Source organism: Tinamus guttatus, unplaced genomic scaffold (genome assembly GCF_059628265.1).
Source record: "Tinamus guttatus ecotype Peru unplaced genomic scaffold, ASM5962826v1 Tinamus_guttatus_pri_ptg000389l, whole genome shotgun sequence".
Taxonomy (NCBI): domain Eukaryota; kingdom Metazoa; phylum Chordata; class Aves; order Tinamiformes; family Tinamidae; genus Tinamus; species Tinamus guttatus.
This window is the reverse complement of record NW_028288923.1, coordinates 6692992-6715424: the sequence shown is the minus strand read 5'-3', so window position 1 is coordinate 6715424 and position 22433 is coordinate 6692992. Positions and strand designations below refer to the sequence as shown.

The following is a 22433-nucleotide window of genomic DNA, read 5'->3' as shown; positions in this document are numbered from 1 at the left end:
TTGCTTTCATCAAGCAGTAAAATCAGTTGATTACTTTAGTAGATTTTTGACAAAAATATCATCACTAATAGTAACCCAAATATAGGGCCAAAAAAAACCCGTTCTATTCAGTATATGAGGAGTAATAGTCTGAGTTATTTGTTGCATCTTAAATTCAGTTTTATCACTGTATTTGCCTGATTTAAAGGTATTTTACATGAACCAAATGTACTGAGGTTGATAATGCACACAGGGAATTTCTTCTGTTTTAGCATCTTTCATAAGTTTAAAACTATATCTTGTTTTAGAAGAGAGTATTTTGAAAGGTCTTGCTTGTTGTTTCTGTCTGATCAATAAAAATAATAGCTGCTCTATAATAAATCTTAACTTAGCAGAACGGAACTAAGTCTTTTTAGCATTGTACACACGTTTTTGACGTAAAGCAGAACATGGTTAGATACTGTTATTCAGTGAAGACATGTTATTCTCCACTACATTTAAGCTACATGAAACAACCTGGCTTGGCCAAACATAAATCCAGTGGTGAAAAAAGTATCATTTTGAAGCTTCTAAAGACAATTATATAAAAGGAAGAAATGAAAGTCTTCCTGAAAATGTCTGCCAAGCGCTAATGAATCTTCTTTATAAATTCATTGTAATCTTCTTTTATGCTGTTTATTGCTTGGAACTTTCTTCTTCGTTTTAGCTACAGGATAGAATAAATGATCTAGAGAAGGAGAAGGAACTCTTAAAAGAAAACTACGATAAGCTGTACAGCAGGTAAAATGTGGGGGATTGCATATATGTATATTAAACTTGATTTGCAGTCCTGTTTAAAAGTTGATTTCCCATCCTGCATAATATAGTGTGCACCTGCATGCATGGGCATATGCACGTGGGTGTTTGTGCAAATATCTCAAGACAATTCCTTATAGTAGTATGTATACATGGAAAATGTTATGATACTCAATTCAGCCAGTAGTTCACCTGTACTGTTGAAACATGGCAGTCTTCATGCTGGTTCCTCTAATACTCTTCAAATCATATGTTTTTCTCTTTTAAAAATGTGAATTAAGAGTTAAGTAGAATTCACTAAATTGTGGGCATCAAACCATTAAGTTATCATCAGACTTTCTAATATATTTCTTAGCATGCTACTGTTAAAAGAAGAATAAATCTAGGGAGATATACACCTTGGATCAAGTTTATTTTCTAAATGCGGGGGTAAAGGAGGGGCAGAGAATGCAGACTTTAAATCCTTTCAGCACTTCTCAGTGGTTTTATGACATCTAACATCAGATAAGTAAACATGGTAGAAACTATTTGGAGGGAGTGGGGTGTTTTTGCAGCACTGCCGTTTCATCTGGGCTGGTTCCACTTTTACATGGGTTCTTATGAGTTTTTATAAAGATTCATATAGGTAGTAGGCAGTATAAATGGTATCATCAATCAAAAAGATAATGCGCTGCCAGATAAAATTTGGGAAATAACAATAAAAAAGAAGTAATTACAGTCAAATATGTCATAGGTGTGTTAAAGGAAAAAAGAAAAAAGATCTTGAAATGAACTCTTCCTAGACTGTGGGATCTGTATGACCTCTTAATTTGAAGGGGGTTAGAAAGTAAGTTTCCTCAAGCTAATTGTCTGAGAAAGCAAAGTTAGAGTAATGAGTAAATATAATGATAGTGCTGTTAAGTGTGGTTTACAGCATTCTTGCGATATGTGTGTTCATTTTTGTACTTTCCAGTGTGAAATTCAAAAATATATCTTAAAAAAAATGTACTCATAGGTCTTATTATAAGACTTTTTAATTATGCTATGTAGCAACTGTATAATCACAATGTTTAGAGTTGTGAATAGGGGAAGACTGTCATCACTTGACAAGTGTCATCACTTGTTGTGTTCATATGAATCTTCAAATCTATTCAAATGAATACTTGGGAACATCAGTTTGTCTCCTTCATTATTATGCAAAGAAATAACATTTGCTAATATATCAAGTTGCAGTCTTGGTTCAAAATTTTCTTTTCTTACTTTGCAAATTGGAGTGGGACAAGTGAAAAGATGTTTAAATAAATTCAAATATCGTTCTCTTATAACCCCATCATCTGCAACATATTTTTTTCTTAGAATGAACTATCTTTTAATATACCCTATGTAAATTTTGCTTGATGTTCCATGATTCTATTTTACAGGTACTAAGAAATTAGAGAAATGGAACATTTTTACTAGTTCAGTTGATTGATCAATGCAGATTTACTACAGCATTGTCTTTGCTAGCAGTGTCCATAGGTGCCAGAAAATTAATAGATTTTTCTATAATATTTTTAGGGGGTAGGAGGGGAAAGGCTTAAATCTCCTTCCTTGCTATTGTCATTCTCTTGGAAAATCCCTTTGAAGTTAATGGGAATTTTGCCAAAGCCAAGACTACAAAACTTGATCTGAAGAATTTACAAAGAACAAGTACGAATTTGTCAGTTGACTCTTATTATTTAGTCAGTATCCGAGAAAACAATTCGTTTGGATAAAACGTTTGCAGGAATTGTTTTCATATGACCTTGTAATGCAAATCTAGCAATGCTCAGACTGCCTCGCAGGGAAACAGTGCCAGATGTGGTTGACCATTTATAGTTATCCAGATGGCTCCAACTCCAATGAAATACAGTAAATGTACAAGAAATTCTACATGAATTCAAGTGAAAAGTAATCTTAAAATTTGAGGGAGGGAAGAGGTAGAAGTGGACTCGGTTCAAACTGACATAAGCAACTTAACTTGAGCATGATACAGGCTCAGAAAAATCCTGTCTGCCGAGTTGTTCTTTATTTAAGCATGTTCAGATACCAAAATTAGGTCCATAATAGCTGCTAATGACTTTTCTGCAGGATAGTCTTTTGAAAAACTGCAGTAATATGTAGCTACATTTTTTGTGAAGTACCTATATCTAAAGATAGTGAATGTGTATAACGAGATAGGATGCTTATTAAACCTTGCAGATTTTTTTCAGAAGTCTGAAAACTAAGTGCGTTTATGTCTTCTCTTAATAAAATTTTTGGTTTCCTTTTGGTTGGTAGTGAGTCAAGCTTCGAAGAGTGCTGAGCAGTTATGGACCACTCTGTCTTCTGTCCCTATGCGATATTATAATAAGGATTGTAGGTTCACTGCATTATCTTCAAAATTATAGAAGAGTGAAATGTATATTATTCTACAAGCTGAAGGTTTCAGTTAGGCCATGAACGCTATAGAAGGCATTCTGCACGCTGTCAGGTAGTGTCTGCGTAGAGAACAGTGTGATATAACTAGATAAGGTAGGTGTAGGGTGAGAAAATAAAAAGGTAGAGAAAAATAAGTGATCTTTCTGCAGATCACAAAGCAAGAATATAAACTCTTGCCAAGGACTTTGGAGCTTAGAACTTATGTTAGAGTATGTTGTTTTTCCTTTGATCTTCAGAAAAAAAATCTTTGAAGTTATCGACTATAAATTCACTCTGTCTACTCACAACCATTTTATATAGTGATAGGCATTCATTCAAGTAGTAGTCATTCAAGAAATCATTCTTTCTCATCTTTTTTACAAGTCAACAACAAGGTCTGTTGCTATCAAAGCAGAGGCAATTCCCTTGCAGTCAACCAAGTTGTGTAGCTGGCACCTCTGCCCTGTATCTCTCCTTTTTAGGTATATTTGGTTGTAGTTTTTCTTATGAAAAGCTCTATTTTTAAAGCAACTTTTTTCTAGTGAGTTTCAGTGGTGAATAGGTGAGGAACTGGCTCATACAGGAAAATATTGAAAGTATAAATTTCAGATTTTTCACAGAGTATGGATTTTTGCATTTTCACTTAAGTGAATAAACTATTTCTGATTGGTTAAGGTTAAGATGGAGGGCATATTTTCAGTCAATAAGAATTCAGCTATTAAATAGTAATATGAAGGCCATAATACTCACCTCATAAATTATACAAAACCACATTGCATTATTTTATTTTTTTACCTACTGGGAATTATACTGTAAATTATTTAATATATTTGCTTTTGCCTCAATCGGAGTTGCACATTTTACTGTGGTTTCATCATTTCCGACTTTCAGTCCATAATACTGCAGACAGATTTGTAGTTTACAACTAAATAATGTGTTACAGGAAAAACAGTATTTTAATTTCCTTGCCCACCTCCTTTATTTTATATCTTGAAGTAGGAAAAAGATTACTTTATATATATGTCTTAATCAGGATCAGAGTTGTTGTTTTACAGTATGAGAACTGTTGTCACTTTGTGGTCAACATTTCTTTGAACAAGCAACTGATTTTAGGCTCTACATGTTTCACAGATTTAAAAGAAATCAGGTGGGTAATCGCAACTCTCTACATGAAGAGGTTTTGTATGCGGAAAGAATGGTCTTGTCAGTTGTCAGTTGCTGAGGTTTGGAGTTGTGGATTACTCTGGAATACACATCTGAATTCCTTTTCTAGTCCCACAAATGTTGCATGCTGCCAACTTTTCAGACTTTGGAGCTCTAAATTAAGGCCAGTTCCTTTGCTCATCCCACAAACTCTTTCATGTTTTTCAACCGCAGCCTGAGAAAGGCGCCTTGGTTTCAACAGCAGCAGACCAGCATATGTTTACTTAATTCCTGAGACATGATGACAGTGGTCTTTGTGCCACTAAAGCTTTTTTCTTTATTATTTTCAGTTGAAATTGATTTCTAAAAGTTTTTCACATGCCGCATATTTTATTACAGTGTCTTCAGCGTGACCCATGAACAGCAATGGAAATTAAAGGAACAGCAACTGAAACTGCAGATTGCTAAACTAGAGACTGCTCTCAAATCTGATTTAGCAGACAAAAATGAAATACTTGACAAGATCAAAGTAGAAAGAGGTATATTTCTGAAATAACCCTCACTTTCCCCAGGAAGTGAGCATTTCCTGTGTTTCAGGAAATTTTGCAGAAAAGCAAAATAATTTTATTGAGTTCAAAACTATCTTTTCAATGCATGTTGAACAGTATGCTTAGGTAAAGACTGTTATCAAACCACAAAAATAGTCCCAATACAGGTATCTCTTTTTGAATGAATTTTGAATTTTATGCTTCTAGTTACATGCGCTGTGATAATATAAAATTTACAAAACAAAATCACAGGCAGGTAGGAAGGAAAAACTGCTTTTAGGGCTGATTCTCAAATGTAACTTTTATTTGTGTAAATAGCCTTGTAGAAATTAGCCCACTTGGAGTAAGTCTTTTTATGGTTATGGCTCTAGTTGAGCATGTGCTTAATTTTGAGGTTCTGAGTTAGATTTATTGACTTCATGTTTGAGGTAAGTATTTAAGCACTTGATTTGATCAGCGCAACTGTTTGCAAAGTAGTCCCCAGCAATACTAAAATACATAAAATGCCTTAATAATATGAAGCTATGGCATATGGATATTGTCTTTCTCAGCTGACTGAGCTACACTTACATCTTTCTGTATGGATCCTCATGCTTGTTGAACAGCGGCGATTGAGTTTCCAGCTGTTAGCTGCAGTGTCCTCTCTCCACGCATGCACACCTCCTTCCAAAGGGCATTTAGAATAGGCAATGGATACCACATGTTCATCAAGGGTACCCAAGAAACAGAAAAATTAAAATCCTTCAAGCCTACATATTTAGGATCCAATTACAGCTTGTTTTTTTTCCATCAAAACTTGGGCACGCTGTTGCTACAGTAAAGGGCAGTAAAGGTAAATTTGAATTGATCCTAACCTACAGGCTGCTTAGTTATTTCTCATGTTGTGTTAAATATTTTAGCCTAGAAATTTTGGTCTCTGCTTCTATTAAGAGGTCTACCAAAAATGGAGGGTTAATGTTAGAAAACAAGTGAGATGAGCTTGCTCTTTTTGTTAGAAAATAAAAAGAAAAGGTGACAAGAAGATAAACAACTTGGAGAGAGACCTCTTCTCCTTATCCCTGGAGAAAGTGCCAGTCGAATGGCTGTTTATATTTTAGAGAGAAGTAAGGTTGGCATTAGGAGCCCTCCCTACACCCGCTACCTGCTTTTGTGGAGCACCCACAGATTCAGATCCTGGGTTTATTTGGAATCAGTTGCTGATAAATGTTTCACAATATCCAATAAAGTCTTTCCCCCCTGCCAAAACATCCCCCAAAAGGCTAATTTTGATTATTTCCTTATTTGCTTTCTCACTGTTAGCTGCTAAAGGTTCTTAGTGCCTGCTCTTCACAACTGCATAAAGGCATTGCATTTTCCTCCCAACTGCAGAGAATTAAACCTTACTGGCAAATACATGTTTGAATTGAAAGTGACTCTTGTGGAGTCCCAACACGTGTATGAGTGAGGCTGCTGTGTGCAGGAGGTTTGGCATTACGGATGATTCATTTTTAGGGAAGATGTCATTTGATATATAAATACTACGGAGTTAAAATTAATCTGATGTCAGCTTTTTTAAACATACCCAAACCCTTGAGACTAGAATGTCAACTGCCTGCTTCTTGCTGAGTTAAAACCTCAAAACCGAAAACCTATCTTGTGTGTAGAAAAATAGATAACTGTGCATTGTGCCCTGAGGGTCAATGGGAAAGATTCCACCATTAAAAGGGTATCATGGGCTATTTTCTTAAAAGGAATAGGACATATTCACAACTAAGTAGTATTTTTTTTTGCCATTCACTATCTACTGATGTGTATGGGACTTGCAAAGACTGATACTTGCACATTAGGTAGACAGGATACATTTGTATCACTTTGACTTGCAATATGAATTTACAGTGTTTAAGCACCTGGGTTACATGTCGTCTAGAGGATAAGGAATTGGAAGGGGAAGGAGAGTAATAGGAAAGAATATTTTTGTCCCTTAAAACTTTGATTTAGAGAAAAGCTAGTATTTAAAACTAGAAGAAGGTAGATTGTTATAACAAAGGAATATATAATGAAAGAATATTGTGCCTTTTTATCCATACAGCTCTATCAGAGAGGAGTTGTTTTCTATTCCACTCTTATCATATGATAAGACTGAGAAATTCCATGTACAAAACAAATGAATTTTTACATTTTTAATTGTTTTTTTTATACAGAGAGTTAATATGACAAAGCAAGTTCATGGTTTCTACAATTATTGTTGAACTAAGCAGAATATTTTATTCTTTCTCTATATGTAAAGACCAAAATGAAAAGCTGACCCAAGAGAACAAAGACCTGCAGTTGCACTGTCTGGAACATAAGCAACAACTAGAAGAGCTGAAGAATCACATGAAGTTCTTCACCAAGGTGAACTCTCTTTCTGTTTAGAAAATGTCCAAAAAGCCCCCCATTCTATGTTTTATACATAATGCAAGTACTTCTCTTAAAAGAATGCAGAAATATAACAGACTTTATTTATTCATAACAGCAGGCAAAATGTCATGTCTAGTGAGAATGCATCTTGTTATTCTGAATGTCTCTTTCCATTATTCATTCACATCCAGTAACGCCTTTTCATTGAGTTTTTCCGTTTCAGGAAAGTAATATTGATGTGGCAGAACTCGGAGAAGCTCTCTTGCTTGTTAAGGTAACTTTCAAATAATTTATTTGCATTTATTCTTTTTTTTTTTTTCAACTTTGCCCCTTGCATGTTTTCTATATAATAATCAAGGTTTTCAAGGGATGTGTCATTTGTGCATATATTGGTAGCTAATGCTTCAAGCTTGTACATATGCATTTGTCATTTTTCAGTTACGGTGAAGCAGGAGAAAAAATTTACTTAGGGTTATGTACATATTTCATTACAACATCAAAAGTGAATTAAACCAGATGTGAAAGCATTTTCTGGCTTTTTCACAGTTAGAGGAATTATCACTTGTTCGTATACCTCCTTTCTGAACACTAACAATATTTTGTTTAGTAATGCTGTAAGTTATGGGAATATGTTCAAAGTATGGCAAAACTGAAAATACAATGACCATGTTTAGTAATTTTTCTCTGTTTATTACAGCAAAAAATAATCTATGGAAAAGTGGGTTTTTGTTTCGTCTTTTTCTCTCTTTTTTTTTTTTTTACATATAAATTGTAATTCTGTTTTATACAATAAAATTGAAAATAAAGTGGGCAGAAGAGGCAACAAGTCAAAATACAAGTCTTCTTTCAGAGGACCCTTTTGTGTTTTCTTGAAGAAATGATTATTGTGTATAGAATATAGCTCTTTATGCCACTTAACTGCAGTGCTAATTCCATAATGATAATGGAAAGGGGAGAAAAAACGTAGATGGGAAGAAATTTTTACTATTATAGTGAAATTAAAATACCATTCTCTGTGGTAGAAATAAGGTAGCCTGTAAAGTAATAATTCTGCATTTGTGCATTCACTAAAAATGTTAGTAGTTCTATAAAAGGCAAATCTGTAAGTATTTTCAATGAATTCAAGAGAATGATTGCTTTCAAGTATCTCTTATGTCTTAACTGATTCCTGATGATAAGAGATGACAATCCTGAATGTAATCCTTATGCTTATTAGTCTACCTCTTTCCTAATTTTTGTACTGCGACTGAATTGGCCTTACTGCTTGATTTAGTTCCAGAATACTATCCCAATGCTATGTTTAACCATGCACAAATGTATCTGATTATTTTGCAAAAGTCTGTTCCAGTATTTTCTCCAAATTGCTTCAGGTTCAAAAGCAGCAGCAGCAGAATGGAGACCTTAAGATTTTGGAAAAAGGAGATGGCATCCATAAAGATTTGGAACAGTCCTTGCGGGATCTGCAATTAACACATGCAGAAACAGTGCAAGAACTTGAGAAGACAAGGAATATGTTAATAGTACAGCATAAAATTAACAAAGATTACCAGGTACTAACCTCTTCTTATAGCAAAAAATAACCCAATAGTAATATGTGAACACTTGTAGCACTAGAACTTCCCCTAGGAAGATACGAAGTCATAATTAAGACTTGGAAGCCAGCAACAAAGGCAGTCTGTTTTTTAGGTAAGGTAATGTAAGATCTGCTGTTAAAAGTAATCATAAACCACTAAGAACATTCACCTGAAAGAATAGCTACTTCATGATAATAAAAAGAAAATAATAAAATCTCTATTATCTTGAAATTAGGGCAGACTGCCTTGTTGCTGAATTGCTACTATTTGTGCAATATCAGTACAATCCTCGTAAGTCTTTTTTTTATATACACACTCTTTTCAGATGGAAGTTGAAGTAGTGACACAAAAGATGGAAAGTCTACAGAAAGATTATGAGGTAAAACTGGAGCAGTATGTCCACCTCCTTGATATTAGGGCTGCTCGCATCAGAAAGTTAGAAGGTATTTTTGCAATATACTTTCCTCCAATTTTTACATACTGTGTGCTGCAAGTTATCCTTGTGAGTGTTTAGCTTCTTAACTGGAGAGCTTTATTATTTTTAGAAATAGAAGAAAAGTCAGGTCTTTCATGAAAAATTATCTGTGTACTCTTCCGTTAACTTAAATGCTAAAGTTACTAAACAAAATAAACATACTACTATATACTGTAGCTATTCCTGAGTTAGGATAAAGCTCAGAAACCTTTTTTTTTTAAATACAGTAAATATGGCCTATCTCTTAATGAGCTATCCTGTGATTTCATAATTATTGTGTGTTGCAAAAAGTCCTTAATTTATGGCATAATAAATATACCCACAAAACATTTCCATACAAAAACTATAAAATGCTTTTTTAATGCATTTATTTGCAAAAATGGTGTATATGAGACCTGAAGGATACCTTAGAAAGCCTAATGTGGTAGCAAGCTTAGTTTTGTATCCAAATGACATCCCCTGTACTACAGGGTTGCATGGTGATTTATGTCCTAATTGTGTAAGCATTTATTTTTCTTTATTTTCCCAGCAAGTAATAGTATTTTGTATAGTTCCAGTGTACAAACATATACAAATGCTAAGCCAGTGCTACATATTATCACAGTGATAGTGATATTTATTTTGATTAATCTGTAATGCTTTTGCATTCTTGCTTTTTCTAAATCCCTTGGTTGTAATTTTTTTAGGAGGCTGTATTTATTTTTATATGTGTTGCAGCAGCTGGAAATATTCTTAATTGTGGTCAATGTGCTAACTGAGCAGCAGATATTGTTTAAAATATGTGATTTTTTGGTAATGCCTTACAAAAGAAGTAAATCTTAATGATTGAATTACTCCTTTTTTCCCTCTACTCGGTCATTAATCAAAACTGATGTTAAAACAAAGATGTCATATTGTAGCTCTGCTTTGTTTGTTGCAGCTCAACTAAGAGATATCGCCTATGGTACTAAGCAGTACAAATTCAGGCCAGAAGTATTGCCAGATGATCCAGTGGATGAATTTGATGAAACTTTACATTTAGAAAGAGGAGAGAATCTTTTTGAAGTTCATATTAGCAAAGTGATGTTTTCCCCTGAAGCTGTGCAAGCTTTTGGTGCCGAAGAACCTGCGACTTTTTGTACCTATGCATTCTATGACTTTGAACTTCAGACAACCCCAGTAGTGCATGGGTTGATTGCATCCTATGACTTCACTTCTCAGTATCTGGTGCAGGTTGATGACTGCTTCTTGCATTATATACAACAGAACAGCATCACAGTTGAGGTTCATCATGCGTATGGCACGGATTATGAAACAGCTGCTGTGTGCCAGCTGAAACTCCATGACATCTTGGAAAACAGTGGCAGGATCTACAGCTCAGCAACTTTAGTTGGTAAGTAACGCATCAAAAGAAAAATCTTTTTGGTGCAGTATTGTAAATAATAAGTAATTGAGTAATGTGTTTTGGGGCAATGCTGTGTTCATATATTAATACTTAAGAAACTAAAAATGGTTTATACAACATGGTATTTTCTCTTAGATACAGCAAGGTACATCTAGAGGCCTGTAACTGCCTACTCTTGTCAACGTCAAAGATATGGTTTAACAAGCCATTACAAAGTGGTATTTAGCCAGTAATTAAACTGCCGGCCACTCTGGGGGGCATTTTCAACTCTCAGCATACCAAACTTGCTAAGCTTTATTTCCCTTACAGAGAATAAGATAATGAACCTTATTTGATTCTATAACGTAGGCAGTAAATGTTGCAGATGACAAAATGAAACATTTTTCATATTTTGTTTTTAAACCAAGTAAAGCCAGCAGATTTGTTCCTGATTCTGACGTAAACTGAGCGTGTCAAGTCACCCAAATTGTTGTGGTGCACCGTCACGAGATCAGCTAATACTGAATTTGTTGTGCTTTTTAGCTTCTGTGTTAAACACTTCAACATTGAAACAAAAATTAATCATAACTCTATTGCTTAGGAATCGATGGAAATATCCAAAATTATGGCACCATAGAATACTGGATCAGGTTACGTGTTCCGATGGATCAAGCTCTTAGACTCTACAAGGAGAGGTCAAAAGCTCTGGGGTATCTAACATCCAATTTTAGGGAGCATGAACAATCGTCCCAGGTATGTTTGGTTTTGTCCTTAATAGTTTTGATGGAATAAATTGTTCAAAATTACTTTTTCAGTTCAAAGAATTTACTTGAATTCTTTATATAGTCAAGGTTAAGGAGCTTAAACCTTCTTGAATGGAAAAATACCAGTTGAATGACATTTTTATCATATAAAGAGTTCAAGAGCTAGCTGAATCATAGCTTTCCTAAAGAGACTAAGTCTTAAACCAGTTATTAATTTTTACTGAAATTGTCAATAACCTTGTGGCCTGAAAATTTGAAGTAATTATGTGATTAATACATTTAATTTACTTAAGCTGTAAGTGTCAGATTTTCTTAACACTTTGCTCTGTTACAATACACAGGAATGTTAAGCCAACTCAGTGTCAGATTACTATTATAGGTTGAGTCATTTTTAAGAAAGGTCTCAAAGTTAAAGTTTGTGTTTGAAGGTCATATTATTTCTCTTTCCCTTTTCTTAGATGGAGATGGAATTCTGTTGCTATAATTCAGTATGTAATCGTGCTTAAACCAGGGTCAGAGACAGAAAAAAGGGAATTTGGAATGTCTTGAATAATTGCCTTTGGAAATTAAAACAACCAAGCTTAAGTGTATAAATGCAAGCACTGTAAACCTTCTAACATGTCCTAAATATTCCAGTCTGAATAACTGTAAAACTGGAGTAACTTAAATATTTTATCCCATGGTATAAGCATAAATTATACAAGAATTTAAGATTATACTATAATGTTATCTGAGAAGTAGCTTCAGTTGTGTGTTTGAAAATTTAAGCTTTTCCTTATTAGAAATATAAAGGCTTTGTCCTGTATAGTTGCAGAAATTGTGGAACACAAACTGTGTGCAACCTGCTACAATGAATTTGTTCCAATTCTGTGCATTGCTTGAAATGTAGACATAAAGTTGCAAATCAAGTAGTTAATTTTAAACCCAGGTTTGGCTTTCTCATTAACTATTTCAGTTTGATTATTTAATCTAAATACTTAATCATGTAAATACCCATTTCCACAGATACTAAAGGACAGAACATGGCTAGAACACTGACAGGGTAATTATGTACAGTGGGTGAGAGGACCTGTGATATAATAAAAAATAGACGCTTTTGATATCAAGATAGCTATATTATTTATTTTCTTGTACTCTTCTGTTTTTATATAAAATGACTTTCCCTGTATGCTTAGAATTCCACAGTACATACAGGTACTTGACAAGTAGGTAATTGATAAGATTTTTGAAATCATTGAGTTAGCTATCTACTATAAACATTTATTGCTACTATTTATGTTCTGATTTGTGTTTTTGGAATTTGTTTGGATACGTAAAGGTTTTGGAAGAAAAAAGTACTGAGACAAATTAATTTCCAGTGCAATTTTAACTATAGAAAAGCAAATATATGAAAGGGACTACAGTTATAAAAATTATATCTTGATAGACAATAGCTGTCCAGATCTGAAAATCTGATTTGAAAGTGGCATTAGATTTGAATTGCTCTTAAGACTGTGATCTTCACTATTTCATAGATAATCAAAAGACAAGAGAACAGTTAAGTTTTAGGAGAATAAAGAAAATAATCACAGATAGGAAACGAATTAACCTCTTATTTCTTAATTCCTATAGTCAGAGAGATATAGCTCAAATTATAGAACAAGTAATATACTGATGTAAAAAGTTAAACAGAAGTTGGAGTGTCATTTAAGCAATCAGTTATTTTTCTATTTATATAGTTCTTGGTGTGCGGCAACATAAGATTTCTAATGTTTTTAATTTACCACTTTTTCATTTAAAGCAGCAGTTATTTGGAACTGCCCAAGTCAGCACTTCAGCAGATGGCAATTTAAATGAACTCCACATTACAATAAAATGTTGTAACAGTCTACAGTCCAGGAAAAAACATCTTCAGCCAAATGCTTATGTTGTCTACAAGTTCTTCGATTTTGCAGACCACGATACTCCCATCATTCCCAGCAGCAACAACCCACAAATAAATGACCATATGTGTTTTCAAGTGCCAATGGACACAGATTTAGATCGATACCTAAAATCAGAACCCTTAACTTTCTACGTATTTGATGATGCTGAAACAGAAGACAGTGATTATTTGGGAAAAGCCAATGTACCTCTAATTTCTCTAGCACATGACAGATACATCTCCGGTAAGAATTTGACCTTTTTAAGGCTAACAAAATCTTTATCTCCTGTTTCTGTATCTCTTCAAATTGCTGTAAGAACAAGAGCAAAGAAAAATCCTTAACTATCCTTTATGGTTCCAATTTGACAGAATTTTCAACTCCAATAAAATCCTGAGAATACTGTTCCTTAAGTCATGACTAAAAGTCTGTGTCAGAACTCGAAAATAATTCTTGACTGTAATGCATCAAATGTCAACTTCAAATGTTAGAGAAAAAAAACCTTCAAATACAACTTTTGGTTACAAGGTGGGACTAATGATGTTTTAGGGTTGCTGCCCCTTTTTGATGTTTTAGGGTTGCTGCCCCTTGCTGCCCTGCCTTCAGTGCAAGGACTGCTCCCTGCAGACTGTTATCTTTTGCAAACTTAGTACAGTGTTTATAATGAAATTGCTTAATTATTTTTAATTATTATTTCTGTCAGCTATGAGATGTACATGATGTATGTTGTATTTAACAATGTGATTCTATAATGCCCCCCCTCCATAAACGGCAAGTTATGCAAGTGAATGTAAGGTGTTTGTTTTCTGGTAGAGATTTAGCAACTTTCAGATATATAAAACCCATTCAAATTTATTGTACAAGTGTAACAGTAAAAAGAAAATGTTTTGCTCAAGACAGATGTTATTTTAAAAGATCAATTATATAGTATTGGCTTGTTTGAGAAACCAATAGGATATGTTGAAAGAACATAGTAATAGTGATTTATACCTCTTAACTGTGACATTCCTTCTAAATCCTACATCTCTGAATGTCCTCTGTGACATCTGGAACTACAAAAGGTAATGTTTTGATATTGTTTGTCTTTTAAAATTGCAGCTACTAAATCACTTAATGCCTAGTTCCCATTCTGATTTGTATTACATTTTCATATATATTTCTAAAATAAGGTATTTAGATAAGATGTATATTTTGTTTTCAGGTACTTTTGAACTGAAAGATTCTGCAGGACGTGCTACTGGTACTATCCAAGTTGAGTTAAAATGGAAGTTTGCCTACTTACCACCGAGTGGGTTGGCAGTGGCTGCAGACTTAGAAAATTACATTCAAAATGAGAAATCAATGGCAACTAAATTACTAGAAGAAAAAGAAGTGCAGGCTCTAGCCCTGACTCCTTCTTTTACTACATCAATGACAGTAAGTAATTTAACAAACTCAGAGACACTAAGAGATACAAAAGACCTGTTATATCAGATCATTTACTTCTTCCATGATGCCTGGAATTTGTCCTTACTGTAAAATAATGCTTAATACAAATATTTATATAACCGCCATCTTGAAGTTCCTTTTGGAAGTCGCATTATTTCTGTGTCCATAACTTCAGAGGGCTTCTGCAATGGTGGGTAATGGGGAAGGAGAAGAGAAATAATAAGCATCAAGTATTTACGTTATGAAATTGATGCTTATTGGTTCTATTTTTGATGCTCTTTAAAATTAAGTAGTCATATGTTTGTATAATTTTGCTTGAGGTTGAAATTCAGGATAGCCATGAGGTTGGCTACCTATTATTTCTGAGATCTGTTAGGTATTCAGCCACAGCTCAGTCAGCTGGATAACTTGGGCTGAAAGAATTCTCAGGCTGCTAGACCCAAGCCCTTGGTGGAAGTTTAAATGGGTTTTCACCTCGCTCTTTGTTATTTTGTTGCCTGGGGGATGAGGCTAAGATATAAAAGTTAGCTTCTTAAAATTGCTCATAAACAGATTCTAAAGAGTAGAATAAGGAAAACTTTGTGCATAAAGATCGATAGATGTGAAGGAGAATTTTCACCTTCATGAGGAGAGTAAAACATGAAAAGCAATTAGCCACTACCCATTAATTTTCTCTTTTGTATTGTAATATCAAGACAAATACCTCTAGGCTGTTTTGTTAATTTTTCAACTCACACCAATTTCTTAGAGTTCCTATGTCAGCATTTTCCAAAAGGATGAAGGGGAGTGGTGTCAAAATATAGTGAGTCTACAGAACAAGAAAAAAAAATTAAACATTCCATAAATAACAACAATAAGTCATTCTGCTAGATAGATGATGGTAGAGGTTTTCATTACCTAGAATTCGCATTGCATCCTGTGGATGCTGTAGACTGTTATGCACATTTACTCTGAAAAGAATCTCCACTTTTGGAATGGGTGCAAATTCCAACAAAATCTACTTAGTCTTACCTGTGTAGAATTGATTATTTCCGAGTTAAGTATAGTTATATTTGACTACAAAAAAAAACCATGGACCCTAAGAATTACAGCAAAATAAGGTGATTAGAATATGGGAATGAAGGGTCTTCAACTCTATTTGTATTTTATAGAAACCAACACCTAAACCAAGGCAGCGCGTAGCTCAAGCAGACAAGAAAGTATCTTTTCTGGATGGTGGTTCGTTGCATAGGACAGTAAGTTTTAACTGTTTTATGTCACACTGGGGGTAATCCTGAAAACCATTAGTGAAGGCTCTGATATTTAAGCAACAAAAGATCGGGAGCTCCCCGGCAATGAATCATGGCAACGGGAGAGCGCAACATTCAGCTCTCAGAATTGTTTGCCATCCACCATGTTAGGCATCTACTTCCATAGCACCTCCCATCTTTAGCTATCCATACAGTAGCCTCACAAAACTTGACCATTTTCCATAAACTATGTTTTTCCAAGGGAGAGAATTAGCTATTTTGTCTTTATTGGAAGTCATTCAGTACTGCCCTTAGGTACTTTCAAAATCCAATCCTCGCTACCTGGTTACAGACCAAAAAAAAGTGTTGTTATTAACAATCAAATAGCTGGGATTTCTCTGAAATCTAAATTTTCTGTTTGCATTGCAATACTGTGCATGAAAGAAAAATAGAAATATTAAAAAACATATATAGTAAAAAGAAAACATATGTAGTATTATAACTAATAATAAGAAATTTCTCTTATTTTACCCATAACATAGGGCTCTGTTACTGTAGAAAATCACAGGGAACTTCCGCAGAAGATTAAAACTGCAACAGTTGCAAATGGTTCAGAGGTATGATATGAGATTATTCAAACTTTGTGGCTTTCTGTAGTGTGTTATATTTAAATTGGTGTTGCTATCTCTGGAAAATTCAGTCCTAGAGAATTTTCTCATTGGGAATGAAGTATTATATGAACTAATTTATAAAATTGCCATCTGAGTAAGACTTTTTTGGAAAAAGAAGATTTTAGAATGGGAAGAGCTGAAATACATGTATGATTTGAGACTTATAAATGGATATATATATAATAATAATTGATCTGATTGATTATAATAATAACTTGATAATTGATTTGATATATATGTATATCAAGTGATTGATATATGATTGGAAATCTAAGAGCCTGTCTATATGTTGACGAGTACCAGATAGTTGTATTTTAGCAAATGTATGTAGTTAGATACTTGTTGCCTTAGTGTCATTATTTGTTACTGCAATTGAAAATTGATCAGCTTACCTCCCACACTGCATCAACAACATCTCTGTGTAAAAGAGGGCATATGTAATGAACACGAGCCATAATTCTACTATTTAAGGAGTGTTTTAAAGGCTATGAGTTTATCTGTGTTTGTTTTGCATGTAGGTAGAACAAGAAACCCTGACTGGTGAGAAGGTGAGGATTGCTGAGGAAATTCAACAGGAAAAAGAGGACCTCTCACATCTGTCTGAGGGACAGCTGGCTGACCAAAGCTCAGTTACCTCTGGAGATGAAACAGAAATAACTGAAGAATTGGAGCCAGAAGGTAAAATTCATTTTTATGAACAAGTAACTGTATTTCTGTAATAAATTTCTATCTCTTTCCATTTTTTAAGTATTTCTTCTGGCAGTGAGAGCTGCCTCATTATGAGAAGCTTCGTGACAGAAATTATATTCTGGTGTACTTTATAGCTGAAGCTAGGTGGTGGGTATGTAGGTTTTATTTTCAGCCCAAATTGAAACTGCATTGTAATTGAATGCAAAAATCTGGTATCTGACCTAGATTCATGAAATATTAAAGGAAACTCAGCTGCTATTTTAAATGTCTTTATATTCTCTCTTAGAACTATGCTGTTATAAAGACTATTTTAATGAGTGTTCTCCTAATTGTCTGCCGTTAACAGCCAATCTTGATATCGGAGATCCTTTCACACAACAAGGGGATAGTATGTCGTATTGTATATGTGACATGAAGTTGTTAAAAGTATGTTTACCTAAAGGTTGTAAAAGTCAGCTTATCCACTTTTACCTCTAAATTTAAGCTTTGTGTCATGGAAATAAACTGAATCCTTGATGATATTAACAAAACAAAAAGCACAGAGAGTTTTCCATTCAGCTGTTTTGCAGGTTCCGCACAATAACACTTCATTAGTAAAACTTGAAAAACATGCTATTGACTCCCTGTTTGTGTTTGTGAGTAATTTTATTCCAGAAAGAAGAGACCTGAATGATTTAGAAAATAGTCCATCTGCATGAAGAACAACTTGTTTTGTTTTGGTTTTTTGTTTTTTGTTTTTTTTTTTAAATAAGAATATGGGGGGTCTTTATATGGGCATGGTGTCCAAACTGGAGAAAATCCACAAATTCAGATCCTAGTCTTATGTAAAGCTGGTCAGTGTTGGTACTGCAGTTCATTGGAGACTTGTATCATGGCATTTACCACCTTTCCTCTGGAAAGCATTAGGGTTTTTAGGAAATAGAGGAAAAAAAAATCAGAGCTTTTTCAAGGTCACTTATATGCCAATGTTATTATCTGCATGGAAAAGAAGATCAATCTGGCGCTATTATTTGATAATTGCTTAGAAAATTTGATACACTGCTATCAGGTTTCTCAACAATTTTTTTTTTTTTTTTTTTTTAACCAGATCAAGATGATAGAAGGACAAATGATGCCATTGAATCAATAATAACTGACAGTGATGATTGTATTGTCCCACTATCCAGGACTATTAAACAGGTTAGAGTATTTTTGGCAATTAAATGTTTTGCAAATGTAAGAAAAATATTTTAAGCCTAACATCCTTCAGCTTGATATTTCTGGGATCAGGTTTTAAGAAGTCTTTGACTAACATATGTTTGCTAGTTCAGACACTTTTTCCCAGGCAGTGGAAGAGTTGACCTGGTGGCCATATTTTGCGTGTAGCTTATAGGATTTTACATGTAAACTGAACTGTAGTTTTTGAGTGAAAGTGAAAAACTGAGCTTTCATGTCAGATAGTTATACCTGCTATCTGATGATGACTCTTAATTTTATGTGAAAGTATCTTTTGAAGCTAACCATTTTTTATTTAGGAAATCCTTACAGTATTCCAAGAACTTGAAGATTTACTGTAATAAATACTAACAGATTGTTTGCTTGGAGTTCAAAACATCCAGTCACTTTTTTCATAGATCCTGGTCTCTGATTAAAGGTGTGTTTTGATTATTTAATTTGACTCAACATGCTCCGACAGGATAATCCAAGAGACTTATGTATTTATTTGCATGGTACTTATGCACCTACTGTCTGGCCTCAACAGTGGTGTATGTTTTGTTAATATTTCTTTTTAAGAATTATTTTTATTACATGACTGTTTCACGAGTTTCCAGAAAGAGCTTCCAATAGGAAAAAGGTGCCAGTTTGGCTAGGTGGATTAAAATATTTTAATAAAAAACAAATCAGCAACAAGTCATGCAGTATTTAAAAGGATATTTCTCATGTTGCCATCTCTTGAACTTAAGTATTATTTTGGGTCAGCCCAAATAAAGAAATCTTTCCCCTGCAAAGCTTTGGACTACCAAGCTCAGTGCAGGCCTATTTTTTCAGGATACTGGGTCAACTTGAGGATTTGTTTGCTTTTACCCCTCTTACCCATCACCTCTAATCACATCAGCTATCTCCTTCCTACTCCTTGAACCAAAGTCCTATTTTTATTTAAAATACTCTTCCATGTCCATATCAACCATCCCAGACTAATCATTATTTTGATTTTTTTGTGCTAAACATCCATCACTGGATTATGAATGTATCTTTTGTTCCTGCTGCATCTCTTTGTATCAAGTTATGAACTTGATATGTAAATAAGTTTTATCCTGAGGATGTAAAAGAAAATTTATGTCCTAGATAGATAAAATGTAGAGTTAATATATAAATATAATGATTGTACTATTACTAAGGAAAAGGAGAATAATTTTATTTGTCAAGGGTTGTAGTAAGTCTACAGTGCTTTGCCACCAGCTTTGTTGCATTGCAGTATGCTAACTTGATTGGTTGTTGAAATGACTATTGCATAGATAGAAGCTATCAATATCGTGTAAAATTGCATGTATTTTTCAGCTCAACCCATTTTTTATTTTATTTTATTATGGACTTTCCAATAACTTTAAGGAGCAGTAATATCATAAGGTTATATCCTACTGACGTTAACTTTTTTGATGTTCTCATGTGTAATAACCTAGAGGAGCTTGGTTCTGGTATTCTTTATGCAAGTAAGTCTGTGCGACACCTTATAAAGAAACTAGAATTAACAAGTGATGTTTTATTTGAGAGATACTGCTCCTTTTTTATAAGCTCTAGCAGGAATTTAGCAATACTGTCACTCATGCAGGTAGAGAACTGATACAGAGGTCTTTTAAAAGATGAAATTGCGTTGTTAAATGTGAAATGTTTTTGCAATTGTTAACTGTAACTTTGTGAACTAAAATGACTAATACTTATCACCCTTAAACTAATTGATAATGCAGTTGGTATGCGGTTTACATTTTTGGTTATCCTGTACTTAATTAGGTAAAAGTTACTTGAGATGACTTGTGAAAGAATTTTAAGTGTAGGTTAATTTATGGTTTTGCTTCTCTCGATTGACCCCTTTATCCAGTAATAAAGTATGTGTTCAAGAAAGGTAGGTAACGAAACAGAAGACAATAAAAGCTATGAACTATTAAGGCAACAATTTCGATACAAATTTGGTTTTAAAATAAGGCATTGTTGTATTTGAAAACTGTGGTAATTTAAAGAATACAGCTTGTGAGAATTGAGATGGAATTTGTTGTTTTTTAAGATTAAATATCAGTGCCTTTTATCTTTTGAGATGAATATCCTGCAAGTAATCAAACACTGTAAATAGGACTTGTGATTTTTTAGAGATTGTTATGGTAATTATCCTATAAATCTGAGCTGTATGCCAAACTGCTTAAGCCATTTAAGATCGTACTGTTTCTCTTTTGCATGTTGCAAATTAGACAGTTCATGGTTATTTCTTAGAAATGTTGATCATAAAAGGAATCTAACAGATTTTCCAGTACTTAGCTGTACCACTTGCTTCTTTCTCTTTTCTTCTTGTCTATGATGTATAATTAATCATAGATTACTTCATTTTGTTTCATTTCATTTACAACATTTATGAGCTTCACTTTGTCGGTATGAAATGCTTGTCCCCTTCTTTCCTTTCCAAAGTGGCGTAATTAGTGTTAGCATCTTTTTTAACAGGCTACATAAAGTTTAGTGGCTGGATTAAATCAAGTCATTAACATAATGTGCTATACAATTTGCCCCTATCTCTTTTCGTTTCCAGTACATCAAAGTGCCACAGAGTGCCAGTGTAATTGGGCCTTGCTAGCTTGTCAGGTTCAGTCAGGCTGATGGCTGCTGCTTTTACTAAAAAGCTTCCAGGCATGATAATTAATAGAGAAAAGAAGTCTGAGAAATGTAAAAGTTTGGACAGTTCTCTATGAATATTTCATACATTTGAATAATCAGAAGTTAACATTATCAATTTGATGTATAATACATTGATTAAAAGCCTTGTTTCAGGTCCTCAAAATAGACATCAAAACTGGGAATTTGCATTTCCTTTGGCATGGTCTTTATATAAAAAAAGAAAATTGTCTTTTCTCTTCTATCTCTCCTCCCTTTCACCCCTATGTCTATGCTTTATCCTTATAGAAGATAATATAGCATTCAATTATCACTGTAAAATTTACTGCTGTCAGCTTGCAAGTTGGCTTAAAATGTGCCCATAAGGCAATTACTGGCAAAAGCAATTCATTCAGTGGTGGTCCCATTTTTCTTTAGGTATGTTTACATCTCTTTTCTTCATTACAGATACTACAAGTGCATTTTCTTGCATTAATAGCAGTTTATTGAAAAAACATCATTACCAGTTCAAGAAATTAAGATCTCATGATATAATTAATTTTGACGTTAACCTCTCTTAAATGCCATTAAGTAATGCCAATTGCTTGTAATTCTACTTTTGAATGACACATGTTTGTGAAAGGTTGGGAAGATGTAAAGCATGAATGTATTATTGCACTATACGTATAAGTTAATTTTCATTATACCTCTTTTGCACAACTAGCTGATATTCATCCTATGAAATATTATTTCTATTCATCAAAAGAATTTGAGATCTTTAAGAAGTTTATTTGTTACCAAGGTCAATATGAGACAAAAGCCAAAATGAAAGAGATGAAGGAAGTTTGAAGACCCCAGGCAAAACCTGAGTTGCTTTTTTTCATTCTTCCTAGTGATTTATTCTGATAAGGCTTGAGATAGACCTCCTTTAAATAGATAATATACTGAAATTTTCAACTTCTTCACTTGTCGAAATACTTAGAAGTATGTGTTTATCTCTCCAGTTTGGGTCTGTCCTCTGAGCACTGTGCTCAGCAGTCTTTATTTCTTTATTTTCATTTCAAGTGCGTTTGTAACATTGCTGATGCTATCTTATTTCCGAAAATAAATGCTAATAAAATTATTTGTGTTCTTTTCAAAGCCTTTATATCAATTTGCAGTTAGAGTTAAGAATCAAAATGGGTGTGCAATTATGCCTGCCATGCTTGAAACCACTTTTGATAAACTGGAGGGATTGCGTAAAATCTAAACAATGCACAAAAT

General features: G+C 33.8%; 1 protein-coding gene across 1 annotated transcript in view; it reads left to right on the top strand.

Annotated features, from left to right (window-relative positions):
- RPGRIP1L (RPGRIP1 like) overlaps positions 1-22433 on the top strand; it is a 58187-nt gene that overhangs the window by 18478 nt on the left and 17276 nt on the right. The window contains exons 9-22 of the mRNA XM_088530887.1: positions 686-759; positions 4714-4853; positions 7129-7235; positions 7465-7515; positions 8612-8791; positions 9141-9258; positions 10210-10662; positions 11255-11406; positions 13198-13564; positions 14520-14734; positions 15898-15981; positions 16518-16592; positions 17165-17324; positions 18424-18515. Coding sequence (XP_088387013.1) covers positions 686-759; positions 4714-4853; positions 7129-7235; positions 7465-7515; positions 8612-8791; positions 9141-9258; positions 10210-10662; positions 11255-11406; positions 13198-13564; positions 14520-14734; positions 15898-15981; positions 16518-16592; positions 17165-17324; positions 18424-18515 — 2268 coding nt within the window. The remainder of the gene's footprint in view (positions 1-685; positions 760-4713; positions 4854-7128; positions 7236-7464; positions 7516-8611; positions 8792-9140; positions 9259-10209; positions 10663-11254; positions 11407-13197; positions 13565-14519; positions 14735-15897; positions 15982-16517; positions 16593-17164; positions 17325-18423; positions 18516-22433) is intronic.